Source organism: Pinus tabuliformis, chromosome 7 (genome assembly GCF_031772625.1).
Source record: "Pinus tabuliformis cultivar Carrire ecotype Pingquan chromosome 7, CPIR1, whole genome shotgun sequence".
NCBI classification, from domain to species: Eukaryota; Viridiplantae; Streptophyta; class Pinopsida; order Pinales; family Pinaceae; genus Pinus; species Pinus tabuliformis.
In genome coordinates this window covers 1,103,182,654-1,103,205,953 of record NC_142293.1, presented here as the reverse complement: position 1 = coordinate 1,103,205,953, position 23,300 = coordinate 1,103,182,654, and the positions used below count along the sequence as shown (strand labels likewise).

At 38.5% G+C, this 23,300-nt stretch overlaps 1 protein-coding gene across 1 annotated transcript; it reads left to right on the top strand.

Annotated features, from left to right (window-relative positions):
* Window positions 1-3,121: 3,121 nt before the first annotated feature.
* LOC149251409 (uncharacterized) lies at window positions 3,122-21,263 on the top strand. The gene is made up of 4 exons (XM_089453877.1): window positions 3,122-3,329; window positions 3,445-3,759; window positions 19,675-20,327; window positions 20,388-21,263. The coding sequence occupies exons 1-4, from the start codon at window positions 3,122-3,124 to the stop codon at window positions 21,261-21,263; spliced, it is 2,052 nt and encodes a 683-aa protein (XP_089310003.1).
* The last annotated feature ends 2,037 nt before the right edge of the window (window positions 21,264-23,300 follow it).

The following is a 23,300-nucleotide window of genomic DNA, read 5'->3' as shown; positions in this document are numbered from 1 at the left end:
TTAGGAAAATCATGTGAGGGAGTCGGGCGAGGGCGTCGTGCAAGAAATTCGTGCGAAGGCGTCAAGCGAGGGCATCGTGCAGAAAAGTCGTTCGAAGTGATCGGGCGAGGGCGTTCGTGCAAGGTCGTTGAAGGGCGTTCGGGAAGGATCGTTCAAGGTCGTTCGAGGGCGCGGCAAGGTGTCCATTCGAACGGTCATTCAAGGAGTCGTTTGAGGGCGTGGCAGGGCGTTCGCCCAAACGACCCGAGTTGGTCGAATGGTGAACCGAGGGAAGTCTTGAACGGGTGACACGACCCGCTGGTGGACGAGTTGGGCGTTCGGTGGAAGCGCCCGATGAGTTGGGCAAGAGTCGTGTCGTGACCATGTGGGCGTGTCGACGAGCTGGGCAACCGAGTTTGCTGATGAGTGTAAAATTTGGCTATGTGTAAATTTGGGGTTTCCTCAATATTTAACATATATATATATATATATACATATATATATATATATATATATATATATATATATATATATGATATTGTGGGCAGAATTATTACAAGGAGTTGCTCCTCCCTTTATACTGTTGTGCATTCATATGTTAATGTTGTTTATGGTGAATGTTTATGGTTTTCACTGTATATAAAGAAAAACATAATACTTACTAAAGAAGAAAATAAACTAAGTATCGAAAGTTAGGAGTAGTTCACGATCACAAGTATTGGTGAAAAAAAAGTGGTTAGTGGTGCCGCACCTCGCTATAGTGCGGTTGGAAGAGTATCGCCAGTGTAGGGGCATGACAGGTGGTATCAGAGTTGGTGAATTGTGACGAAGAAAGTTGAATACTTGACATTCGTGATAGGTGATTCAGGTTTAGCAAGGGTAAAGCATAGTGCTTGGGCCAAGCTGAACGACAAGACATGGCAGGTTTAGAAGAATGCTAAGGGAAGCTCTTGCTGACCTTATACAGGTTGAAGCGGATGAAAGAAGAGAACCCACGGATTTGAGATAAACTTGAAGTCTTGGAAATGAATGTTGAAGACGAACTTCTTCGACTTGGTTGGGAAATGGAGCAGGTTGCAGTTGCAGATTGTGATGACAAAGAAGAGGAAGTCATGATGATTGAGGATGTTGCAAATGAGACAACGATGGAGGATGAAATTGAGATTGATCAAGTTGGACCAGGATCGTGCAGTTTACAGACATTGGTGGATGAGGAAACTCACACGGAGGAGCCTCATGATGAAGTAATTATTATTGATACTTGTGTTTCAGTTGAGAATTTGGAAGATGAACCATATGCAGGGAAGAGCAAAATCAGTTTGTCAATGCAAGGGAGGATCTTACCATGGATGTCTACGATGAGACCTTGTATGGAGAAGCAAGGATCGTTGACTGTTGCAGGGCTTTTTAGGGTTGTTTGTGACCTTATGGTAGAAGGTACAAGGGCCCGTGACAAGGGAGGAACATGATGATCGTTGCAGAGGAATGGGTCATGCTTTAGCCACATGGAGAATTGGCTAAGTGCTCGGCATGACTCATGGACAAGATTGGAGGAGGGCACACACTTGAGTATGGTGATACTTGGGTGGACTTCTCATGGCTGAGACCAAGAGGAAGTCTTGGTGGAACCTTTAGTGGGGGAGCCATGGTGGAAGAGACTCATGTGATGATGATATGGTTGGGTGACCGAGTTCACTAGACCGGATTGCAGGCTTGGATGAAGATGACTGATTGTTGTGATGGGTCTACTTAGTTGGACAACATGGGCAACTTGAGTCATGGACATCAGGTTGGAGACATGGAGCATGGCAGTCCCATGCAGGGACATTAAGCAGGAGCACTTGTAGAGGTGTCACTTATGGGCATCCAATGAGGAGTGCCAAGGCAGGGATGTTGTGCAGAGGGATTTGCTGGTATCACATGGAGATGTTTTACTTATGAGCTGATAGAGATGTTGCGCACTTGGGTACAACAAGGCCATGGACTTGGTTGGATTTGTGACCAGACTATGGAGGATTCCTACTACATGGAGAGCTGAGGCATCTTGCAGAGACCTTTGGGCCGAGACTTGTATGCTTGCTGGATGTTGGTTGGAAGATAACTCATGGAGGTCATGATGACATGAGGTTGTGACTTTTTGGGACTTCATATTATGGTGGACTTAGAAGATCTGATGCATTGAGGAGCTGAGGTCAGGGGCTTTGATGCAGTATGGGATGCATACTTTTGAGTACATGTATGGGTGTGCTTGAAAGAGTGACTTAATGTGGAGGATCGATATGAGACACTTTGGAGTGATGGAATTACAGTGACAGTGATGCCTTTGTGGCAACACTTGGGCATGTGTTGAGCTGAGACTTGACCACTTTTGACACATGGGAGTTGATTGATCTATGATTATGGGTAACACATTGGAGATGAGATAGGTGTATACTTGTTTCTATGGAAGACTTGAGGGATGGCACATTGCAAATATGATGGAGGTTGCTTCGTGAGCCTGGATGTGGCACATCGAGAGTTGGAAGATGATCTCTTCATTTTGAGGAGATGAATGTTTTACATATGGATGATGATGTTGGGATAGATGCGGCTGATTTCATGCAGCACATTGGTACCAAACATCATGGACAACATGTTGCAGACGAGATGGAGACTACTTCATGTACCTGGGCATGGCTTACTTGGATGGAGATGGATTCTTGATCAAGTTGATGATGTGATAGGATGTTCTGAGAAAAGACTAATGATGGCATGCGGATGTGCATTCTCATGGTTTGGGTGTGACAGTTGGATTAGCTACCCAACTAATTCAAAACATGGGGTCCGAAAGTGTGCAGAGATATGTTAGCATTGTGTTGGAGTATCATGACAATGGTTCACACGATGATGATACATGATGAGATCGACACAATATGTTGCAGTAAGCATGTAGCTTGAGATGGAGGGACCAACCTTCCACAATAGGAGCAGCATGTGGAGATTGCAGCAGATGTGGTTGATGATCATGGATTGAGGAGACTTTCCGATGTGACATACCGATGGGGTATATGCCTTGGTATGGATATCTTGGTGACAAATGATTGCCGAGATGAGAGATTATCGAGGATGACAATGAATTCAAGTGTGGGAGAATGTAAGGGCCATGAGCTGCAGGTGGAGACGTGCGAGCGAAGGTGGACGAAATGTGACTAAGTATGGGAGTTGGTTGCTTTATAGCGTGAGGTGGTCCCAGGTGGGGGTGCCTAGCCAACCAGCCGACGTGTGGATGAGGCGAGTTGGGGACGAGCTGACTTGTTTAATAGAGAAGTGTGGTGGTCGGCCAACAAGTGAACGCGATAGTTCAAAGGGTGGTGAACCATATATATACATGAAACTTGGTGTGGAGCTAAGGCAAGGAATCAACACACAGTTTAGAGCGTCCAAGGGTGGAACAAGGTGAAAGTGCGAAGGTTGGTTTGAAAACAGGGCAAAGGTGCAGGCAAACGTCATGCAGGGCCGAAGCACCCGAGCCAAGGAAAAATCGTGTGAAGTCATCTGGGCGAGGGCGTCATTCAGGAAAATCGTGCGAGGGCATCGTTCAAGAAAATCGTGCGAGGGCGTCGTGTAGGAAATTTGTGCGAAGGCATTGGGTGAGGGCATCGTGCAGAAAAGTCGTTCGAAGTCATTGGGCGAGGACGTTCGTGCAGGGTTGTTCAAGGGCGTTCGGGCAGGATCGTTCGAGGTTGTTCGAGGGCATGACAGGACGTCCGTTCGAATGCTCATTCGAGGGCGCGGCAAGGCGTCTGCTCGAACGGTGAACCAGGGGAAGTATTGAACGGGTGACATGACCCGCCGGTGGACAAGTTGGGCATTCGGTGGAAGCGCCCGATGAGTTAGACGAGTTGAATGAAACAGGTACAGGTGAACGTGTGGAGGCAAACAACGAGTTGGGCAAGAGTCGTGCAGCGACCATGTGGGCGAGCTGACGAGCTGGGCAACCGAGTTTGCCGATGAATGTAAAATTTGGCTAAGTGTAAATTTGGGGTTTCTTCAAGATTTAACTTATATATATTGATATTGTGGGCAGACTTATTACAGGAAGTTTCCCCTCCCTTTATACTGTGTGCATTCATATGTTAATTCTGTTTATGGTGAATGTTTATGGTTTTCACTGTGTATAAAGGAAAACATAATACTTGGTAAAGAAGAAAGTTTAAAAGTATCGAAAGTTAGGCATAGTCCACGATCGCAAGTATTGGTGAAAAGAAAGCAGTCGGTGGTGCCGCACCTCACTATAGTGCAGTTGGAAGAGTACCGCTAGTTTAGGGGCATGACATGCCGGAATCCAACAGCTACTGATTTTCCACCTGTCGTCCCTATTAAGATTATTAGGTCACCTTTCAATCTCTATGGCTTCCCTAAATTTACAGTGATGGAAGTGAGAAATCTTCGCAATGACCTTTGCCTCCTTAATGCATATATGATGATTGGTCTTCTCAGCATGCTCTGATAAGGCCGAAGAGCGGGTCCTTCCATGCTTGATATTGACAGTGTGTTCCTTAATCCTTTGATTAATGGATCGACCTGTTTCACCACTGTATGATGTTCCACAGGAGCATGGGATGACATAAACGCCTTTCAAATCTTTCGGGTCCACAGGATCTTTGGCTGATTTTAAGGAACTTCGTAAGGTATTAAGGGGTATAAAGGTTGAGGGAATGTTGTGCTTCCTGAGGATTCTAGCAATCCTATCAGTTGTCCCTTGGATGAAGGGGAGGTGAACTCCAGAACTACGATCAAAAGGGTCTTTCTTAGCCTTATGACTTTTGCAAGCTTTGAGGAAGGCTTTAAGGCCTTGTCTCTTACTGTAACCATTATTGATGAAAACCTCCAAGAGATGGGATTTCTCTTTAGAAAAATGGTCGTCATCAGAAACCCTCATAGCACGAGTAGCTAGAGTGCAAAGAACCCCCAAATTTTGAGCAGGGAAATGATGGGACCTGGCATGAAGATACTGCTCAGTGTGGGTTTTCTTCCGAAAAACCTGATGGGAAAATGAGCCATCCTCTTTTTTAGAAATGAGGACATCTAGGAAAGGAAGGCAACCATTAACTTCTTTCTCCATGGTAAACTTAATGGAGTTAGATTGATTATTGAGATGTTGAAAGAAGAGATCTAACTCATCTGGACCATGTTGCCAAATCGAGCAAGTATCATCTACAAATCTTTTCCAAAGCTTAGGTTTAAGAATCGTTGAGGCTAAAGCTTTGGATTCAAAATCTTCCATAAAAATATTAGCAACAATAGGGGACAAGGGTGAGCCCATAGCCACACCACAAGTTTGTTCATAGAACTCTCCTTCGAAACAGAAGAAAGTGGAAGTAAGGTAGATCTCGACTAATCTAGCGGTGTTGGGATCGGTAAGGCGAAAGATGACATCCAAGGCTTCTTTGATGGGGATGTTAGTGTACAAGGAAACAATGTCGAAGCTTACCAGAATGTCTCCAGGATCAAAATTTACATCCCTTAACTCATTGACAAACGACGAGGAGTCTTTAACAAACGACTCTGTGAGGCCAACGAGGGGCTTAAGCTTGGAGGCTAGATATTTCGCTAAAAGGTAGGTTGGCCCACCTATGGTGTTGACGATGGGTCTAAGGGGGACTCCTTCCTTATGGATTTTCGGAAGTCCATAGATCCTGGGAGTGATGGGGCTACTCTCGATAAGCTTATGGCTGAAGGAGCTAACCGAGCTACTGGATTTTATAGCTAGAGCCACTGATTTAGAGATCATTTTTAAGGGATTCTTATTGAGTTTTCTGTAGCTACCACTGTTCTCCAAGTGATCCAACATCTTCTTCCAATAATCTGCCTTATCAAGGATAACGACGGCCCCACCTTTATCAGCTTTCAAGACCACAATGTCCCAGTTCTATTCAAAGATTTTAGGGCCTCAAATTATTCCTTGGCGATGACATGGGTATCCTCAATGTTCACATGGTGTTTATATTTTACGGCATGTTCGGCTAAAGCCGAGGAATGAGAGCAATAATGCCTAATGTTAGCTGCATGTTCTTGGATTATTTGGTTGATGGATCTTCCAGTTTCACCAATGTAAAGAACCCCACATGAGCAAGGAATTGAGTAAACTCCTTTCATGTCTTTAGGGTTAACTGGGTCTTTCACAGATCTAACAGAGTTTCTAATGGTGGTAAGGGGTTTGAAGATCGCAGCGATACTATTCTTTTTAAGAATATGAGCAATCATATGAGTGGTCCCCTGGATGAAGGGCAGCAATGATCAAATTACATTATATATATATATATATATATATATATATATATATATATATATATATATATATATATATATATATATATTTATGGATGGAGGTTTTTAGGCTCCATGTTTTCACAACCCATAGTTTTTCCCATGGTATTCTTCTCTAATGGTCAAATTACATTTAAAAAAAAATCAATAATTAAAATGAAATTGAGATAAAATAGAGAATTTACTAATGAAGGCTTTTGGGCTCCATGTTTTCACAAACCATGATTTTTCCCATGGTATTTTTCTCTAATGCAACTTATTTAAAACTATTCTTAACCAATGTGAGAATTCATTTCAATAAAAGCTTTTAGCTAGATGAAAGTAAATCCTAATTTCTACCACAAATATCATAACCTTGAGCAATTTTCATATCTGATTCGACAAGGAAAACTACTCAATAAAGACACACTACTCTAAGACTTAATGGCTCTCCTCATGTCTTGTAAGTAAAACTTTGGAAAAACAAACCTACTCACTTTGTTACATAGCCTTCATAGATTAGAGTTTTCAAGGTTGTTTTGTAGGTTATTCATTTTATTTTATATGTTTGAAATTTTACTTTTGAGTGTTAAGAGAAATGTGAACACGAAAAAATAATATCTCATGCATGTAGTCCTACCTTTTGTTTATAATTTTTTGTTTGCATTAAAATTTATTAGAGTTGCTCAATTTCATTGGAATATGTTTCTCAGATGTTCATAACAACTTAGTTTAAATAAAATTGTTATTGAGTTTTATTTAGGAGATTCAATGATAACATTAAAAATCCTGCAAAGAAAAAGGTAAATATTCTTATTGGGTTTTTACAGTATAACATAGGAGTTTATTAGGTTTTAAGTCTAACAACAGAGCTTCAAGTAGACTGCCTTAACTACCAAGCTTAGTGATCCTGTGGATCAAAATAATGCTCAAAATTGAAAGTGTGTGACAAAGCTCGAAACCTATACAATTGGCTAGATATAGACGATTTGAATCCAATGCAACTCGTTTCATTCAAATCCGACATCGGATGCTCCCAGAAACGTGTTTTCATCGAATTGGAAAACAGGTAAAATTTTGGCAAATGAAAAGATTGCTTGGTATTTTTGGGTCAGTGGAAAGTTTCCACATGGCCTCATTTGATTAGCTGAAAAGTAAAAAAAAAAATTGCATAAATTCTCCAATTGTTCCAAGGTCGATTTTTTTAATTAGTATTGCTGACTGGTTTTTTTTTTGTGGTCAATGGTGGAAGGTCATGTGGGCTAACTAGAGGTGGCCACGTAGGCCAACAAGAGGTGGCCACGTGGCCTCCAAGTGGCACAATAATTTTTTTGGAGGCCGAACAACACCCTAGAGATTCGAAACCGAGACCTCATGCAAACTATCCAAGGTCCAACACCAACATGCCATGCTTTGTTTCTTGTTATAGATTGCAAACTTAAAAAATTATATTTAAAATATTAGTGTAAGCGTATTTGGAGGGGGGTCGGGCTAAGCCCTAGCACCTCCACAGGACCGCGGGTGGGGGGCAAAGGGCAAGGGCCTAGCCCAGCCCTCGCAGACCGCAACAGTCATATGCCCATGCAAAGAAGTTAATCGCATAACCGAGAGCGGAAATGGAGGGGGCCATCCCCAGGGTCGTATGACCCCAATGTGTTCAACAATGCAGAAACAAAAGAGGGCCAACCCATGGTCACAACCACTGCCATATGTCCAATATCATGCTCGGAGGAGAGGACCAATCCATGGTCACATGCGGGTGCATAGAACCAAGGGCACGCCAATGAAGGGGGCCAGACAATATCCCTGAAACTTCGACACTTTTGTGGTCGCATGGCGCCATGTGACTAGGGTTTTCAGGACTGGGGACTTGATGGTGCCCTTAACGGTCCTAAAATTTCCAAGTTTTGTGCGTCGGCTCCACATTTGAGGCGCTCGAGCCAGGATGAGGCCGAATTGTAGGATGGTTAGTTGCAGAATTTGGGAAAAGGAGGAAACAAGCATAACTTTCTCAGTTTTTGGCCAAATGAGGTGTATAAAGAACCAAAATAGGGGGTTTTGATAGTGTTGGATCCATTGGAGACATTAGTTCTAATATTTGAGTAGTGTAAAGCATTTAAAACACTCTTTGAGCATTTTTAATGAAAGAGGCTCTACATTGGAAGTTGGACCAGGAGATGTAGCCCAAAAGAGGGGTGAACTCTTTTATCATGCTTTTTGTTATGTGTTTCAGATGTGCTTAATTGTGTTTGTTTGGCTGTAAAATTTGGTGTAAATTTACTTCTTTATGTGTTTAGTAAACCGATGCTCTACCCAAAACACATATAAATTTAACTTGCAAATTGTTAAAATATTCAAGTTTACACATTTAGATCATTTTTGGTATCAGAGCAACATGTTTATTGCGAAGATTTGAGTTGTTTGCAAGTTGTTTTTTTATTTCTTACAAGGTTGAAGCTCAAGAGAGGAGAAGGAGAATTGGTGGAGCCAAGATCTCAAATTGTTTGAAGGAGAACAAAAACATCTTAAGCTTCAATAGTCATGGCACATGAAGAAGGTCCTGAAGAGATGTTTGAAGATGAGAAGATTTTCATAAAATAATTCTTTGAGATATCATAGATGGTTAAGATTCTGTATGAGGAGAGGAATTCCAGATTGTATGGAGGAAGCTCAAAACTTCATGGAGGAAAAGGAGACAAGCCTCCAAAAGGGAATGTAGGGTAGCGGAAATTTTAAGGATGGAAAATCATCTTGAAGTTTAAAAACATTGGTGAATCTCACTCGTCCCTAATATGAAAACTATAAAATGTTTATTGATGTATTTGTAAAATTATTCAAACTTATAGTGATTTTATATATACTCTCTATAATGTTATCGATTTTTAAGGTAAAATAATTTTATATTATAAAATTTGGACGAATCATTTTTATAAAAAAATAGAAATTGGCGATCTTTTTTTTGGAAAAAACATGGAAAATTAGCCCACCTGCGAATATTAGCCCCTAAGGTTTTCCATGATGTAGGGAATTGCGACAAACTACCACCTTCACCTCCATCATCACCCTCATCTTCATCTTCATCTTCAACCTCATCTTCTTCTATTGCTACTACCCTTTCAAAAACACCTCCAAGTTCTCTAAGAGGTCATGGTAAAAATCCTTTGTTTAAGCTTGATATTAAGTTTGAATTGCCTATGTACAATGGAGAGGTAAATGCAGAAATATTAGGCAATTGGATTTGTCAGATTGAAGTGTATTGTAGGATACAAAGAATCAAAGATGATGAAACCAAGATTCAACTTGCTTCTCTTAGATTGGAAGGTGCAACACTAATTTGGTGGGAAGCCAAAACTCAAGAGGACATGAAGAAACATGGTAAGGTTTTACCATGTTGGAATGATTTTATTGTTGCAATAAGAAGGCAGTTTTATCCATTAGCATATATGCAGAAATCTATCATGGATTGGCAAAACTTTAGGCAAGCTAAAGGGAAAAATGTGCAATCTTATACTCAAGAATTTAGGAAAAGAGATTTGATTTTGGGTATAGATTTGTCCTCACAAGATACTTTGCTCAAATATATTGGAGGATTGAATAGTTATTTGATACATACCATTCTCATGTCTAATCCTACAAAACTAAATAAAGTTTGTGTTCAGGCAACTCATTTAGAGGCAAGAGGGAATTTTTTTTTGGAAGAAACTAGTGAGAGTTCCTTTGAGTTTGGAGAAAAAGGAAAAGGGAAGAAGAATGCTACCATCAAGATGGAGAAATAAAATATCACATGTAAACATTGTTCCAAAGATGGCCACGATGAAGATCATTGCTGGAAACTTCATCCAGAAATGAGACCCAAAAGTTTTAAGAACAAGGAGAAGGAGAAGACATCTGCAACTACACAACATGATTTATGTTCAGATTATGGAGATGAAACAAAGATCACAACCGTGGGTTTGAAAGGTAAGGACATTGAAAGTACTAGTTCTTCAAATTTCCTCAATCAAAATCAAGATGAAAAAACAAGAATAGAGATTTTCCATATTAGAGTTATTTCAAAACATACCGAGGTAGATGCATTGTTTGGTAGTGGTTCACAAGCAAATCTTATCTCAGAAGACATTGTCAAGAGGTTTAATTTAGAAACCATTCCTCATCCTAAACCATATCTTTTAAGTTGGGTATGTGAGAATGCAAAATTGTAGGTGGCAAAGAAATGCATACTTAGATTTACAATCTCTGCAAACTTTCTATATGAGGTAGAGCTTGATGTAATTCCAATTGATATATGTGGTATTGTTTTGGGAAGTCCATATCTATATGATAGGAGAGATATTTTTCATTGCCATGAGAACAAATATCATTTTTTCAAGAATGGGATTGAGTACATTGTTAGAGCACATAACAAGAAGTTTAATGCATCTCTTGTAAATGTGGGACAAATGAAGAGGATTGTTAATGCTAGTCAAAACATTGCATTGTTTATGATCAAACATGAAGGTGTTGAGGAATCTAAAGCCTTTCAAGGATATGATTCAAGTTTGAAATCTGATTTCATTGATGTTTCTAATTCATGTGATAAGATGTTTCAGGAGTCTAACATGTTGCCTCCTAAAAGAGGTAAACAAAATGAAGTAAATTTGCAGCAACATGCATCATTGTTGAACATTGGTGTGAACAAGATGCTAGTGTTAGAGAGTGCAAGAGTCAAAGAGAAACAAAAGCAAATTGACAAAGAAGACATTGGATCCATAACTTCTTCTTGTGGGTTTCATAATGTGTTGGCTTTGAAAATGGATGGTGCATGGCGATGGCGATCACATTTGGTCAAGAGTCGAGCCAAGTACAAGGCTAGACATGGTAAGCATCGTCATGATGACAGTGTTCAAGGTGAGAAGAATTTGAGATTGTTTAAGTTTCCTTTGATTGCAGATCGAGGAGGGAATGTGTTTATTCATTCAAAGGCAGTTTGTTGTGCTGCATATTCTGAGAAATTACAACAAGATACCATCTATGACAATAAGACAAGGACTTCAAAATCAGGGAAAATGATATATTTCCATGAAAAGCTCAAAATGTCAAATTCAAGCAAAGTTCCTTGGATTACGACTAGAAGGGTGAGGGAGTTGTACTCTCATATATTTGTTCATTGATAAAGATATTTTGGAGGTCCAAAAGCTTCCAATGGGGAGGAGTGATCTAGTGGATAAAAATAATGCTCAAAATTGAAAGTGTGTGACAGAGCTCAAAACCTATACGATTGGATAGATCTCGACAATCTAAATCCAACACAACTTGTTTCATTCAAATCTAAAATCGGATGCTCCTAGAAACGTGTTCTGATCGAATTGGAAAACATATAAAATTTTGGCAAATGGATAGATGACTAGGTATTTTTGGGCTAGTGGCAGGCTACCACATGGTCTCGTTTGCTTGGTCGAAAAGTTAAAAAAATATTGTTTGCCAAAATTCTCCAATTTGATCCAAGGTTGAATTTTTTAATTATTATTGCTGACTGGGTCTTTTTGTGGCTAATGGTGGAAGGCCACATGGCCTAACCAAAGGTGGCCACGTGGCCTAACCATATGTGGCCACGTGGCCTCCAAGTGGCCTAACCAGAGGTGGCCATGTGGCCTCCATGTGGCACACTAAAATTTTGGAGGTTGAATAACACCCCATAAACTCGAAACCGAGACCTCATACAAACTAACCAAGGTCCAACACGAACGCACCATGCTTTGTTTCTTGTTATACGTTGCAAATTTAAACATATTAAAAATGTTGGTGTAAGCGCATTTGGAGGGGGGTCGGGCAAAGCCCTAACCCTTGGCCACCCCTGCGCCACAGGACCGCGGGCGAGGGACCAAGGGCTACGACATAGCCCAACCCTTATGGCCCGCATCAGTCATATGCCCACATGACAGAGTTAATTGCATAACCGGGAGCGGAAATGGAGGGGGCTAACCCCACGGTCACAACCACCGCCATATGTCCGACAACGCACTCGAAGGAGAGGGCCAACCCACAAGCATATGTGGGTGCATAGAACCAAGGGCGTGCCAACGAAGGGGGCCAAACAACAACCCTGAAACTTCAACACTTTTCGTGGTCGCATGGTGCCATGTGACTAGGGTTTTCAGGACTGGGGACTTGATGGCGCCCTTAAAGGTCCTAACATTTCACCTGCTGAACAGGAATTGTGCCACGTTTTGTGCGGCGATTCCACATTTGGGGCGCTCGAGCCAAGTTGAGGCCAAATTGTAGGATGGTTAACTGCGAAATTTGGGAAAAGGAGGAAACAAGTAAAACTTTCTCAGTTTTTGGCCAAATGAGGTGCAAAAAGAACCAAAATAGGGGTTTTTGACAGTGCTAGATCCATTGAAGACATTAGTTCTGCTATTTGTGTAGTGTAAAGAATTTCAAACACACTTTGAACATTTTTAATGAAAGAGGCCTTGCATTGGAAACTAGACCAAGAGATGTAGCCCAAGAGAGGGGTGAACTCCTTTATCATGCTTTTTGTTATGTTTTTTAGATGTGCTTAATTATTTCTGTTTAGCTGTAAAATTTGGTGTAAATTTACTTGTTTATGTGTTTAGTAAATTGATCCTTTGCCCAAAACACATATAAATTTAACTTGCAAATTGTTAAAAATTTTCATGTTTACACATTCAGATCACTTATATATATCAAACTAGCATTGATCCATCTTCACTCTGGATCTATTAAGTGTCGAGAGGGATCAAATCTCTCGAGGTGCAAACCTTTCCTCAAAATTTTCACCCAAAAGAGAGGTTTGCACCACAAGTGGTTTGATTCCTCTTAGCGCTTGATAGATCCGGAGTGAAGATAGATCTAGGCTGGTAGTTAATAATATACTTGTGTTGAGAGTTTTTTTTAGAATTATGTGTCATATAGTTGAGGTGTTGGACATTTCAAGGAAACACTTCACCTATTTTCAGATATAGAAAACTTAGATTGATGATTTGAAAAGTGACATAACAAGAATAAATAGAGAAAAGTGATATGATCATCAGGGAATGTGACTAAATGAGAACGTTGATAACTTATTAATAATTATTAATTTTAAAGAATAAAAATTAAATTAAGATGAATAAAAATCAATTAAATAAAATAAGATGAGTACAATTTAATTAAATTAAATTGATTAGAGAATAAAATTAATTAAGAAAGAAAAGAAAAAGGTTAAAGTTAATTGGAATGAATAATTAAATTATTAAAATAATATAGAAAATATAATAAATTTCCCTAAATAATTTAATAGATTTGGCACTAATAATAAAATAATATAATGGAAAATTCATAATTATAATTATAATGATAATAAATCTTTGAACAAAATAAAACATTTGGTCAAATTGAAATTAAAACAATAAGGGAAATCCGAAATAAGGGTTAACTTATCACTCTTAAAATGTTAAATAATGATTAGTATAACATTAAATTAAATTATTATTTATATTATATAAAGAGGAATAAAGTAGATAGAAAGTTAGCAAAGTGGAGCTCTTAGAATATGCTGGAGGTTAGTTCTCATTATACAATATCTTGGAGGTTAGCTCTCATCATACAATAAGATGTGTATGATGTGATATGATGTAAAACAACTATTTGAAATAATAGACTATAAATATAATTATTTATAAGTTAAGAAGTTTTGTGAAGTCTTATTAGCATAACTGGTTGAGGATGGATCTCATTAGTAAAGTGACTTAAGATCAACTCTCACGAAGGTTGGAGGTTAGCTCTCATCATACAATACGATGTGTATGATGTGATATGATGTAAAACAACTATTTGAAATAATAGACTATAAATATAATTATTTATAAGTTAAGAAGTTTTGTGAAGTCTTATTAGCATAACTGGTTGAGGATGGATCTCATTAGTAAAGTGACTTAAGATCAACTCTCACGAAGGTTGTTGCACCTGTGCTAGGGAGAGGAGACACATTAAAATCCAGTCAGCTTTTTGATGGCTTAGATACCCCTGTATCATGGTTTTTCAAGCAGCATGCCAAAAACTCATAGATAAGAAGTATAAAACATAATAGATCATATTAAAATTAAATTAAATAAAATTATAGACTTTGGCCCCCAAAAAACAATTAAATAATAAATTTAAGTAAAATTGGACATTAATATAATAAATAAAATAATAAAATGTGGGATTTTATAATTAAAGGTTAAATTGTTAATATTGATTTTAATAATAAAAAATAATAAAATTCAGTAATTTTTTATTATTATTAAAACTAATAAAATCGGTCACATTAAAATTAATAAAAAAAGGAATGAGAGATAATTATTATGTTACTGCTAGTGACATTTATGACAGTGCTCGGCTATTGCTTTCACTGTACAAAAAAAATAGAAAATTTGTATGCAAATTACAAAGTTTTACTATAGTTTTAAAAGGTTAGTACCATAAAATTTCACTGACGAATGGTCGCGGCCACCCCCATCAGCATGTTCGTCATTTCAAACAGTAGACATATGGTAAACCAGGGAACCTCCTAGAACCAGGAAAATGGGGCGAAATTATGACCACTCTAACATAACCAGCGCCCGATTTGGTGGATTTTGGCGGGAAGAGATTATTCCCATAAAAGCTATACTACCTACCATCTCATTATAGGAAGAGCCCACACATAGAACATTGGCCACACTAACATAACCAGCGGTCGGTTTGGTGGATTTTGACGGGAAGAGGTTATTCTCTTAAAAGTTATCCTGCCCGCAATCTCACTATAGGAAGAGCCCGAGCCCAGGCATAGAACAAACAAAGACTCTATATATGAAAAAGCAATTAATAAAAAGTGCAAATAGTACTACTCCACAGGTGTCAAAAACTGCAAATAGTACAACACAGGTCTCAAATGGTAACGAAAAATGATCACAATTTAAAGTTTTGTTGTTTTCCATACTTCGACACACCGAGAAAACATGACAAACGACAAGAACACCGTACAAAGAATTTGGCCACCTTTTGCTTTGCAAAATCGATTTATTGATTGCCTTTGAATCCATCTGCGACATCAACAACATCCACTATTATGTGTTTTTGGCCGAATTTGGCTGGCCAAAATTCAATTATACCGACTAGGGAAAGGTGGAATCCTTGCTTTAAAAAATATTACCAAAATAAAGTGGGTAAATCCACATTAACAAATATTGATTACACCAATTAAAATCTCATGAAATTGTCATAATCCTATGTGAATTTTCCTCTGGAAACACAATTTAAATCCATCGTTTGCAACGAAAAAGAGAACCTTAATCTTGTGATTCTTAAGCCAGGGATGGTCCAAACCAGGATGTTGATTCTAAGGAAAACAGTCGACAACATCTCCATCTGAGCACTGCAACGATTCAGATTAGGCAGCCATATCTCTAATATTGCGTTCAGGCTTTTCTATAATATGCACAAGAGAATATTATATCGCACCTATATGTTTTTAATGGTGAACTTGTTAATGGCCCTCAAACTCCATTTTTTATTGTCTAACTACACATCTCTAAAAATGGGATTAAAGGAGTACACAAGGCACGATGCCATTTGAATGGTTGCAAGGATGGTCAACAACAAATAGGATACATGTCAACTCTCGAGTTCATTTGTATTATGAAGTGGCAACCTTGACAAGAATGGTTGCAAGGGTGGTCAACAACAAATAGGATACATGTCAACTCTCGAGGTCATTTCTATTATAAAGTGGTAGAATAACTCAGAGAAACACTTCACGTGACCCTAATTATGATATTATAATGTGGTGATTGGTTTATATGAATATCAAGGCAAAAGTAAGGACTAATAGATGTTTATTCTAACAATGTTAATATATATATATATTTGTAACCTTGGTAGGTCTTTGTATTTTCATTAATATAAAAGCAAGTTACATCTATATAATAGATAGTTAGGTGACCTCAACTTGTTCGGAGGGAAACCAAGTCTGTTGGCCACCTAACAACGTGATAAGTCATCCAATAACAAAAAATAATAATTCTTTCTAACTAAGATAAATAAGTCTAAATGTCTTTGCCTTGCTTGAATACTACATGCCTAAAAACAAAATGATCAATATTATGAAAATTAAAAGCTTCATGCATACAAAAAGAAAAAGGAAATTGAAAGACCAGCTAGCAGACTACTCTGCTCCCTCGACAGACGCAGACTCCACCGGATCCGGGTCCTTAGCATTGGAATCCGGGAGCTCTATCTGTGAGAGAATGCAAGGGAGGTGTTCTTCTATTTGTCGAAGGCAACCATTCTATTTTTGCATCTAAAATTGGAGCTTCTGAAATTCCTCTTTGTAATTAGGAAAGCCCTACATCACTGTTGTCATGCCCACATAGACCTGCTCCAAAGCCTTCCCAAGGTTCTCTTCATGGACCAATACAAGAACAAGGTTTGTTTGAACTGAGTGACGTGACCACGGGTGTGCCCTGGATTCGACACCATAGCCTGCCAATCCTCCACCTCGATTTCCATCGAGCCAACTTGGCGATTCAAGTCTGTTTCCCATTCCTCAATAAACTGTCGGATTTCCTTAATCGTTCCTTCATGATAAGTTGTAGCTGCATCATTTATGATGATGACGACTAGTTTTCGACCCCTCGAATTGCCCCTAAAGGAGCTGGGTTGCCCTGTTGTCACGACCCCCCTGGTTCTTCTGCCTCGACCCCTTAGGGTTGGGCTTCGTGCCCTTGTAGTCGTTGACCGATCCATTGTCGTGTGCTTACAATTTTTAGTGGAGAAAATGGTAAATCGAATTACTTGCACATGTGGTAACCCGAGCCCAGAACCTCCCAACTTCTAGGTGACACTACTGCCCCACACATCTGTTAAGGAAGAAGCATGAAACAGTAATTTCCAATAAAGAACCTAAGGGACTTCCTCCCTTCTCTTCCATTGCATACCTTCCTTACCATCTGGCCCAAACAAAGATACAACAGCCACAACCTAGAGCCCGTTAACATAACAGTTAAGAAATGATATGGAGAAAACACCAAAGCTTATGCCATAAGGACAAACTCAATACCCAAACCATCACAAAGCCACAAACGCACGCCCAAGAAGACTCCCACAGGGGCAGAGATCATGGAATTCACATAAAAGCTTCCAGGGAACAATTCGGCTCCAAAACAAACAAAGAAAAAGCCCCGACCCATCCCTAGAAAATTCAGAAAGATAAAACCCAGAAACAAAACTGTAAACTACCCATCCCTAAGTCCTAGTGATGCCAAGCTGAGACAGAAGGATGTCCCAGGGGGCCGCCGATAGAGACAGATACCCCATATAACCTGATCCTGGATAAGATAATCCCAAACAGAATAGACACAGAGACCATGTCAGGCAGATGGACCTGTTTCAGCAAGCAAACACACACATGCAAATGCATGGAGCCTCTCTTTCTTACAAACCCCGACAATTCAAAACCATATAGTCCCAATTCCATCAAACAGATAAGTCGTTGCATGAAGGAGAGAAAGGAATGACGAATCACATACCAGTTTACCCACGCAGGGAGAAGACTAGACTGCCACCTCGCCTGAATCTGTGTCGTTCCAACAAGCTCGGCACCACCCTTCCATACTTCTCTACCGTGAACATGACACTTACCAACTTCACTCACGAAGCAACTAACCAAATGCCAAAACTAAAACGCAATACTGTTGTCACCTACTCGAGGAATATTAGCACCATGCATGCACAGAGCCACTGCACCGTATGCCTCAAGCATGTGGAGGGTGGTGGGTTTGTACCCAAGAGCGTCTTCATTAATTTGCCATAATGAAAATGTTGTCCAACTCGCCCTCACTAATTATTACTTTATTTATTAATTTTTAAATATAATTATTAAATTATTCAATATTAATTAAAAGAAATAAATGATTAATTTATTAAAACAATGAAAAAAAGGGTTTTTCCCATCTATAGAATATATAAAAATTTAATTTTTTTCTAAAAAATTAAAAAATTGTAAACCAAAATGTGTACTAAAAATCACTTTTATTTTTATAATTATGACAATACGTAATTTTGATTTTCATTAGTTAACAATAGGTTACAATAAATTTTAAAAATAAATATATATTTTAAAAATTCATTTGCATATATAATTTTATAAAAAATATATATAGTTTTTTTCTCTCAGATAATGAAACCTCTTAGAAAATTTTAAAATTATAATAAAAATAGTTTTTCCTTGAGTTTAGACTTTTGTGATCCATAATGTTTAGAAGAGATTTTTTCTTTTAGAGAGATCACATCTAATAATTTCTTGGAGCCAACATTTCGAACCCTCTATTGTGGTTCATCATCAGGTAAAAGTGAAGTATCTCATCTAACATTAACAATATATATAGAGATATAGATGCTTCGAAAACAAATTCATATGTTAGAAAGTCAAAAAAATATATTATTATTATTATTATTTTTTATGCTTTAAAAAGTCAAAGTAAAATGAAATCAAACTTTCAAGACAATCCTCATGTATATATATACAAACGATGAAATGCAAAATTTATGGAGAAAATAAAAGAAGTCAAAAGCAAGATCAATTTGTATTCCTTTATTTTCTCCATAACTTTAGCATTTCATCTTTGTAGATATAATATATATATATATATATTTTATTTATTTATATATTTTTTTTAGTACATGAGGATTGTTTTGAACATTTCATCTTTGTAGATATAATATATATATATATATTATTTATTTATATATTTATTTTTAGTACATGAGGATTGTTTTGAACGTTTGATTTCATTTTACTTTGACTTTTTAACATATAAAATAATAATAATAATAATAAATAATAAAATTAATTTTTTGATTTTTTTTTTGACTTTCTAACCGATGAATTTGTTTTCTAAAGCATCTACACCTATATATATATATATATATATATATATATATATATATAATGTTAAATCAGATACTCCACCTTTACCTTAATGATGAACCACACTAAAGATTTGAAATGTTGGCTCCAAAAGCTTATTTGATGTATCTGTCTGATTGAAAAAATCTCTTCTAAAAATAATTTTGTTAGAAAATTAAATAATAAATAAAAAATAATTTTGTTAAAAAAATAAATAATTTTTGTAATAATTACGCCGTAAGGCGTTTCCCTCTGAAATGGACTCCCCCAAATGCCTTTCTGTCCTAATCGTAGCCGTTAGATCTTTTGTTAGACGATTGAACAAAAATCAGCCATCTAATTTAATAAAAAAATGTTTTAAAACATTAAAAAACCTTAAAAAGCGTTATTAGGGCAATGAACAATGCCCTCCGCTTGACATATGTGCGCTTTTTACAGAGGAGTTCTAGATAGAGTCCGTTTGAATTCTTAGTGGAGTTTATGGCAATGAACTCCAGCGCCGACGAAGCCTTTTCGTGGCCTCAAGGATGGCGTTAAAGTCCCTTTTGTTGGCGAAATCAGGTGGGTATTTTTGAAGGAGGCAGTGAAAGTATGGCTGCGAAATCCGAAGAATTTGGCACTGTTAATATGGGGTATTGCTGTGGCAGTATCTGGAGCTATTCTTTTTTTGGTTCTGGTTGGCTTTCTTAATAGGGCCGTGCCTAAAAAGAGTGAGAGGGATGCTTGGTTTGAGGTCAATAATCAAATTCTAAATGCGCTTTTTACCATGATGTGCCTTTATCTACACCCACAACGTTGTTATCATCTTTTACTTCTCATTAGATGGAAACCAAAGGACATTGTCAATCTTAGAAAGGTCTACTGTAAAAATGATACTTACAAACCTCATGAGTGGGCACACATGATGGTAGTTGTGCTACTTCTGCAAATAAATTGTTTTGCGCAGTATGCGCTCTGTGGTCTGAATTGGGGCTATAAGAGATCACAGCGTCCGACTATTGGAGTGGGTTTGTGTGTTTCTGTTGCAATAGGCGCCCCTGTTGCAGCTGGTCTTTATCTTATCCTGAGTCCTCTTGGGAAAGATTACGAAGCCGAAGGTGATTTGGAGACTACGGTTATAAGTATCACTGATGCAGATGCAGATGCAGATGTTATTAGGATAGATGATAACTCTGTGAAAAACAAATCTACATATGCGCGGCTTGAGAAGAAATACTCTCTTCTTAGAAGAGGTAGTAAAAGAATGGAACCTAAATCGGAATGGCAGGGAGGTCTATTTGACTGCTGGAGTGATCCTTCTGTTGCATTTTTTTCAAAATTTTGTGGGTTCTGCATTTTTGGGTGGAATATGGGTAGACTGGGGTTTGGGAACATGTATGTGCACACAGTGACCTTCATTTTGTTATGCATGGCCCCTTATTGGATCTTCACCTTGGATGCTGTCAATATTGATAATGAGAATATTCGGGAAGGTATTGGTATCACTGGGATCATTCTTTGCGTGTTTGGGCTTCTGTACGGTGGGTTTTGGAGGATTCAGATGCGGAAGAGGTTTGGCTTACCTGGAAATGGCTGTTGTTGTGGGCAGCCTAATGTGACAGATCTACTGCAGTGGCTTTTCTGCGGTGTTTGTTCTCTTTGTCAGGAGGTTCGCACTGGAAATTTCTATGAGGTCTGTGAGGATAAACTCTATTCTAAAAAATATCTTGGCCAAGATTCACAAAACCTGAGAGATGCTTCACCGAGTTTGGCTCCGTTGGGTCATGAACCAGGATCACCAGCTTTGAATTCACCCTCTTGGGTCAAATCAGACATGTCACCAAATTTGAATGCTCAAGCTTCAGTGTCACCAATTTTGAGTCCAATGCATTATTCCATTGAAAACTCTCTTCCTCCACAGGGTATGCCCCTTGTGCGGGAAGGGTCGACATTTCCTTTGTCTAACTTTCTTTCAGCGGAAACTCATATTATGATTTCTCCAGATTCAGAATCAGCGGATGCACATAACGTGGCAGCTCAAACAGAAAATCTAAAGAGGGATGGCTATCCGATGAATGCACCCATTCGCCAGAGACTCGAAAAATAAGAATAGGGCATTAACGCAATCATACTCCTATGGTTGATGGCTGGAAGGTTAAATTGAATTACCCTGGAAACTTGTCCAGTATTAAGATGCATCTAGACATTGACTTGTTCTGTAGCTTTCTGCAGTACCCATCGTTACAGTTTACACTTTAGGTTTGGTTGATTCTTTTCTTTATGCGATACAGTGGTTAGATAGAAACGTTCATTGGCATTGTTCTTTAGTCCATGAAACCTTACCTTACTTAGAAGGGGTTGATTGGTGCAGGAACAACATTTCGAGCTTTACAGATCATCCATCCGTCTTTTATGTTGCTCCACGGACGGTGAAAGTAAGAAATGTGAGATAAGAGCAGTCAACAGTTCCTCACTGATGTATATTTGTCTGCAAATACGCAGAATATGAGATTCTGATTTTTAACTGTGTTGATGCAATTTAATTTTTCTTTCTCATTTAAATTATTTGACTGAATCCTCTGTAGTGAGTTTGTAATATATTTTGGGACAAATTGCATTACCTGTTCTGAACCACATCCTAACATGGAATATTGCCCGTGTATGGTTTGCATTTATGTTCTGTACATTGAAATTTACATGATTTATGGTTCTATGGACAAAGCTAGATAGTTCTTTCTAATTCTTGATCACTACGTGGATCCAATACATTAAACTTGGAGCATTGCTGACAAATGAAGAGGATTCTAAAAGAAAAATTATGCCTTCATCTGATCTACAACCTCTGAGGGAAATTTTACTTCTATCTAGCTCAGGGTGCCTCTCCATAAAACACTACCTTTTGGTAGCAAAAGTGGAAAAAGGCAAACCTCTAGAGCTGGAGGCGAATGAAGAGGAGCAGGACAAACTTGCCAGAGCTGGGAGGGAATGAGGGGAGTAGTGGGAGTCTAACACAGGTGGACTAAAAGTGAGTCATGTTCGACTCAAGGAGACAAGGATGAGCTGGTCTGGTGATTCTCTACCCCTAGACTCGGTTTCAATGCAATGCAATGTTTCTTAACAAATCGACCTAATGGAATCTAATGGCAGTGGAAACCACTTTGGAAAATCAAGTCCCCACTAAAAGCATGAAGCAAGGATCTTCATGTGGCTGGCCATATAGAACAAGGCCCTACTCTGTGTAAGTACTACATGGTACAGAAGAGGATTGGACATGGGCCAAGTCGATGTACTTTATACAAGCTGGATGAGGAAGCTATAGGAGATCATCTTGCCCATATTATTCTCCATTGTGGGCTGGAATGGATAGCCTGATACGGGTAGGAGGTGCTGGGCAAGGTGAAACTAAAGTAGTAAGTTTTACACAGTGGCAGTAGAAGCCAGATTTAAAAGAATTCAAAGCTTTACTCTTGATAGTTGGGAATTTGGTTTGCAAGGAACGCTGACGCTTTTGAAGGGAGATTCATCCCACCTTTCCAGTGTACATCCCAACACAGATTTATATTTGCTAGTTATATAACTCTTCCCAAAGCAATGCTTGAGAGGCAGCCTTTTCACGATTTTGACGGAGCAAGCCAAGGATCTCCTCCCAAATATAAATATAAAGCAAGTGGCATAATTTTTTTTTAAGACACCCACTTTTTCAGGGTCAAGGCCAGATTGGGAGAGGAATTTGACAGTTATGCTGAGCTCCTTGCTTTGAAATTGCTTATTAATATACTTTGTAAAAAGGGGTTCAAGCTTCAGATTTTTGGTGGTAATAAATTCGATGAAGGGTGAATTTACGGTGGGGAAATGGTCTTAATTCTGATTTTTGATGAGTTAAAAGGTCGATTTCTGACTCCATTTCTTTTTTCATCATGCCTACATAGAACTCAACTCTGAAATTGTTCCTGATATTATTTAATGGCTCATGTTTGACAGCTTAATTCCCTTTGTTACAAGATGAATGCCATATGCTGGGAGAGTTGTGATTTCTCTTTTTCAAAAGTTATCCTTTTCTTTGGATGTTATATCATGGGGATATTAATGTGATTTTGATGAGATTTTTGAACCTGTTTTGACAATCTGTGATTTTTATGAGAAA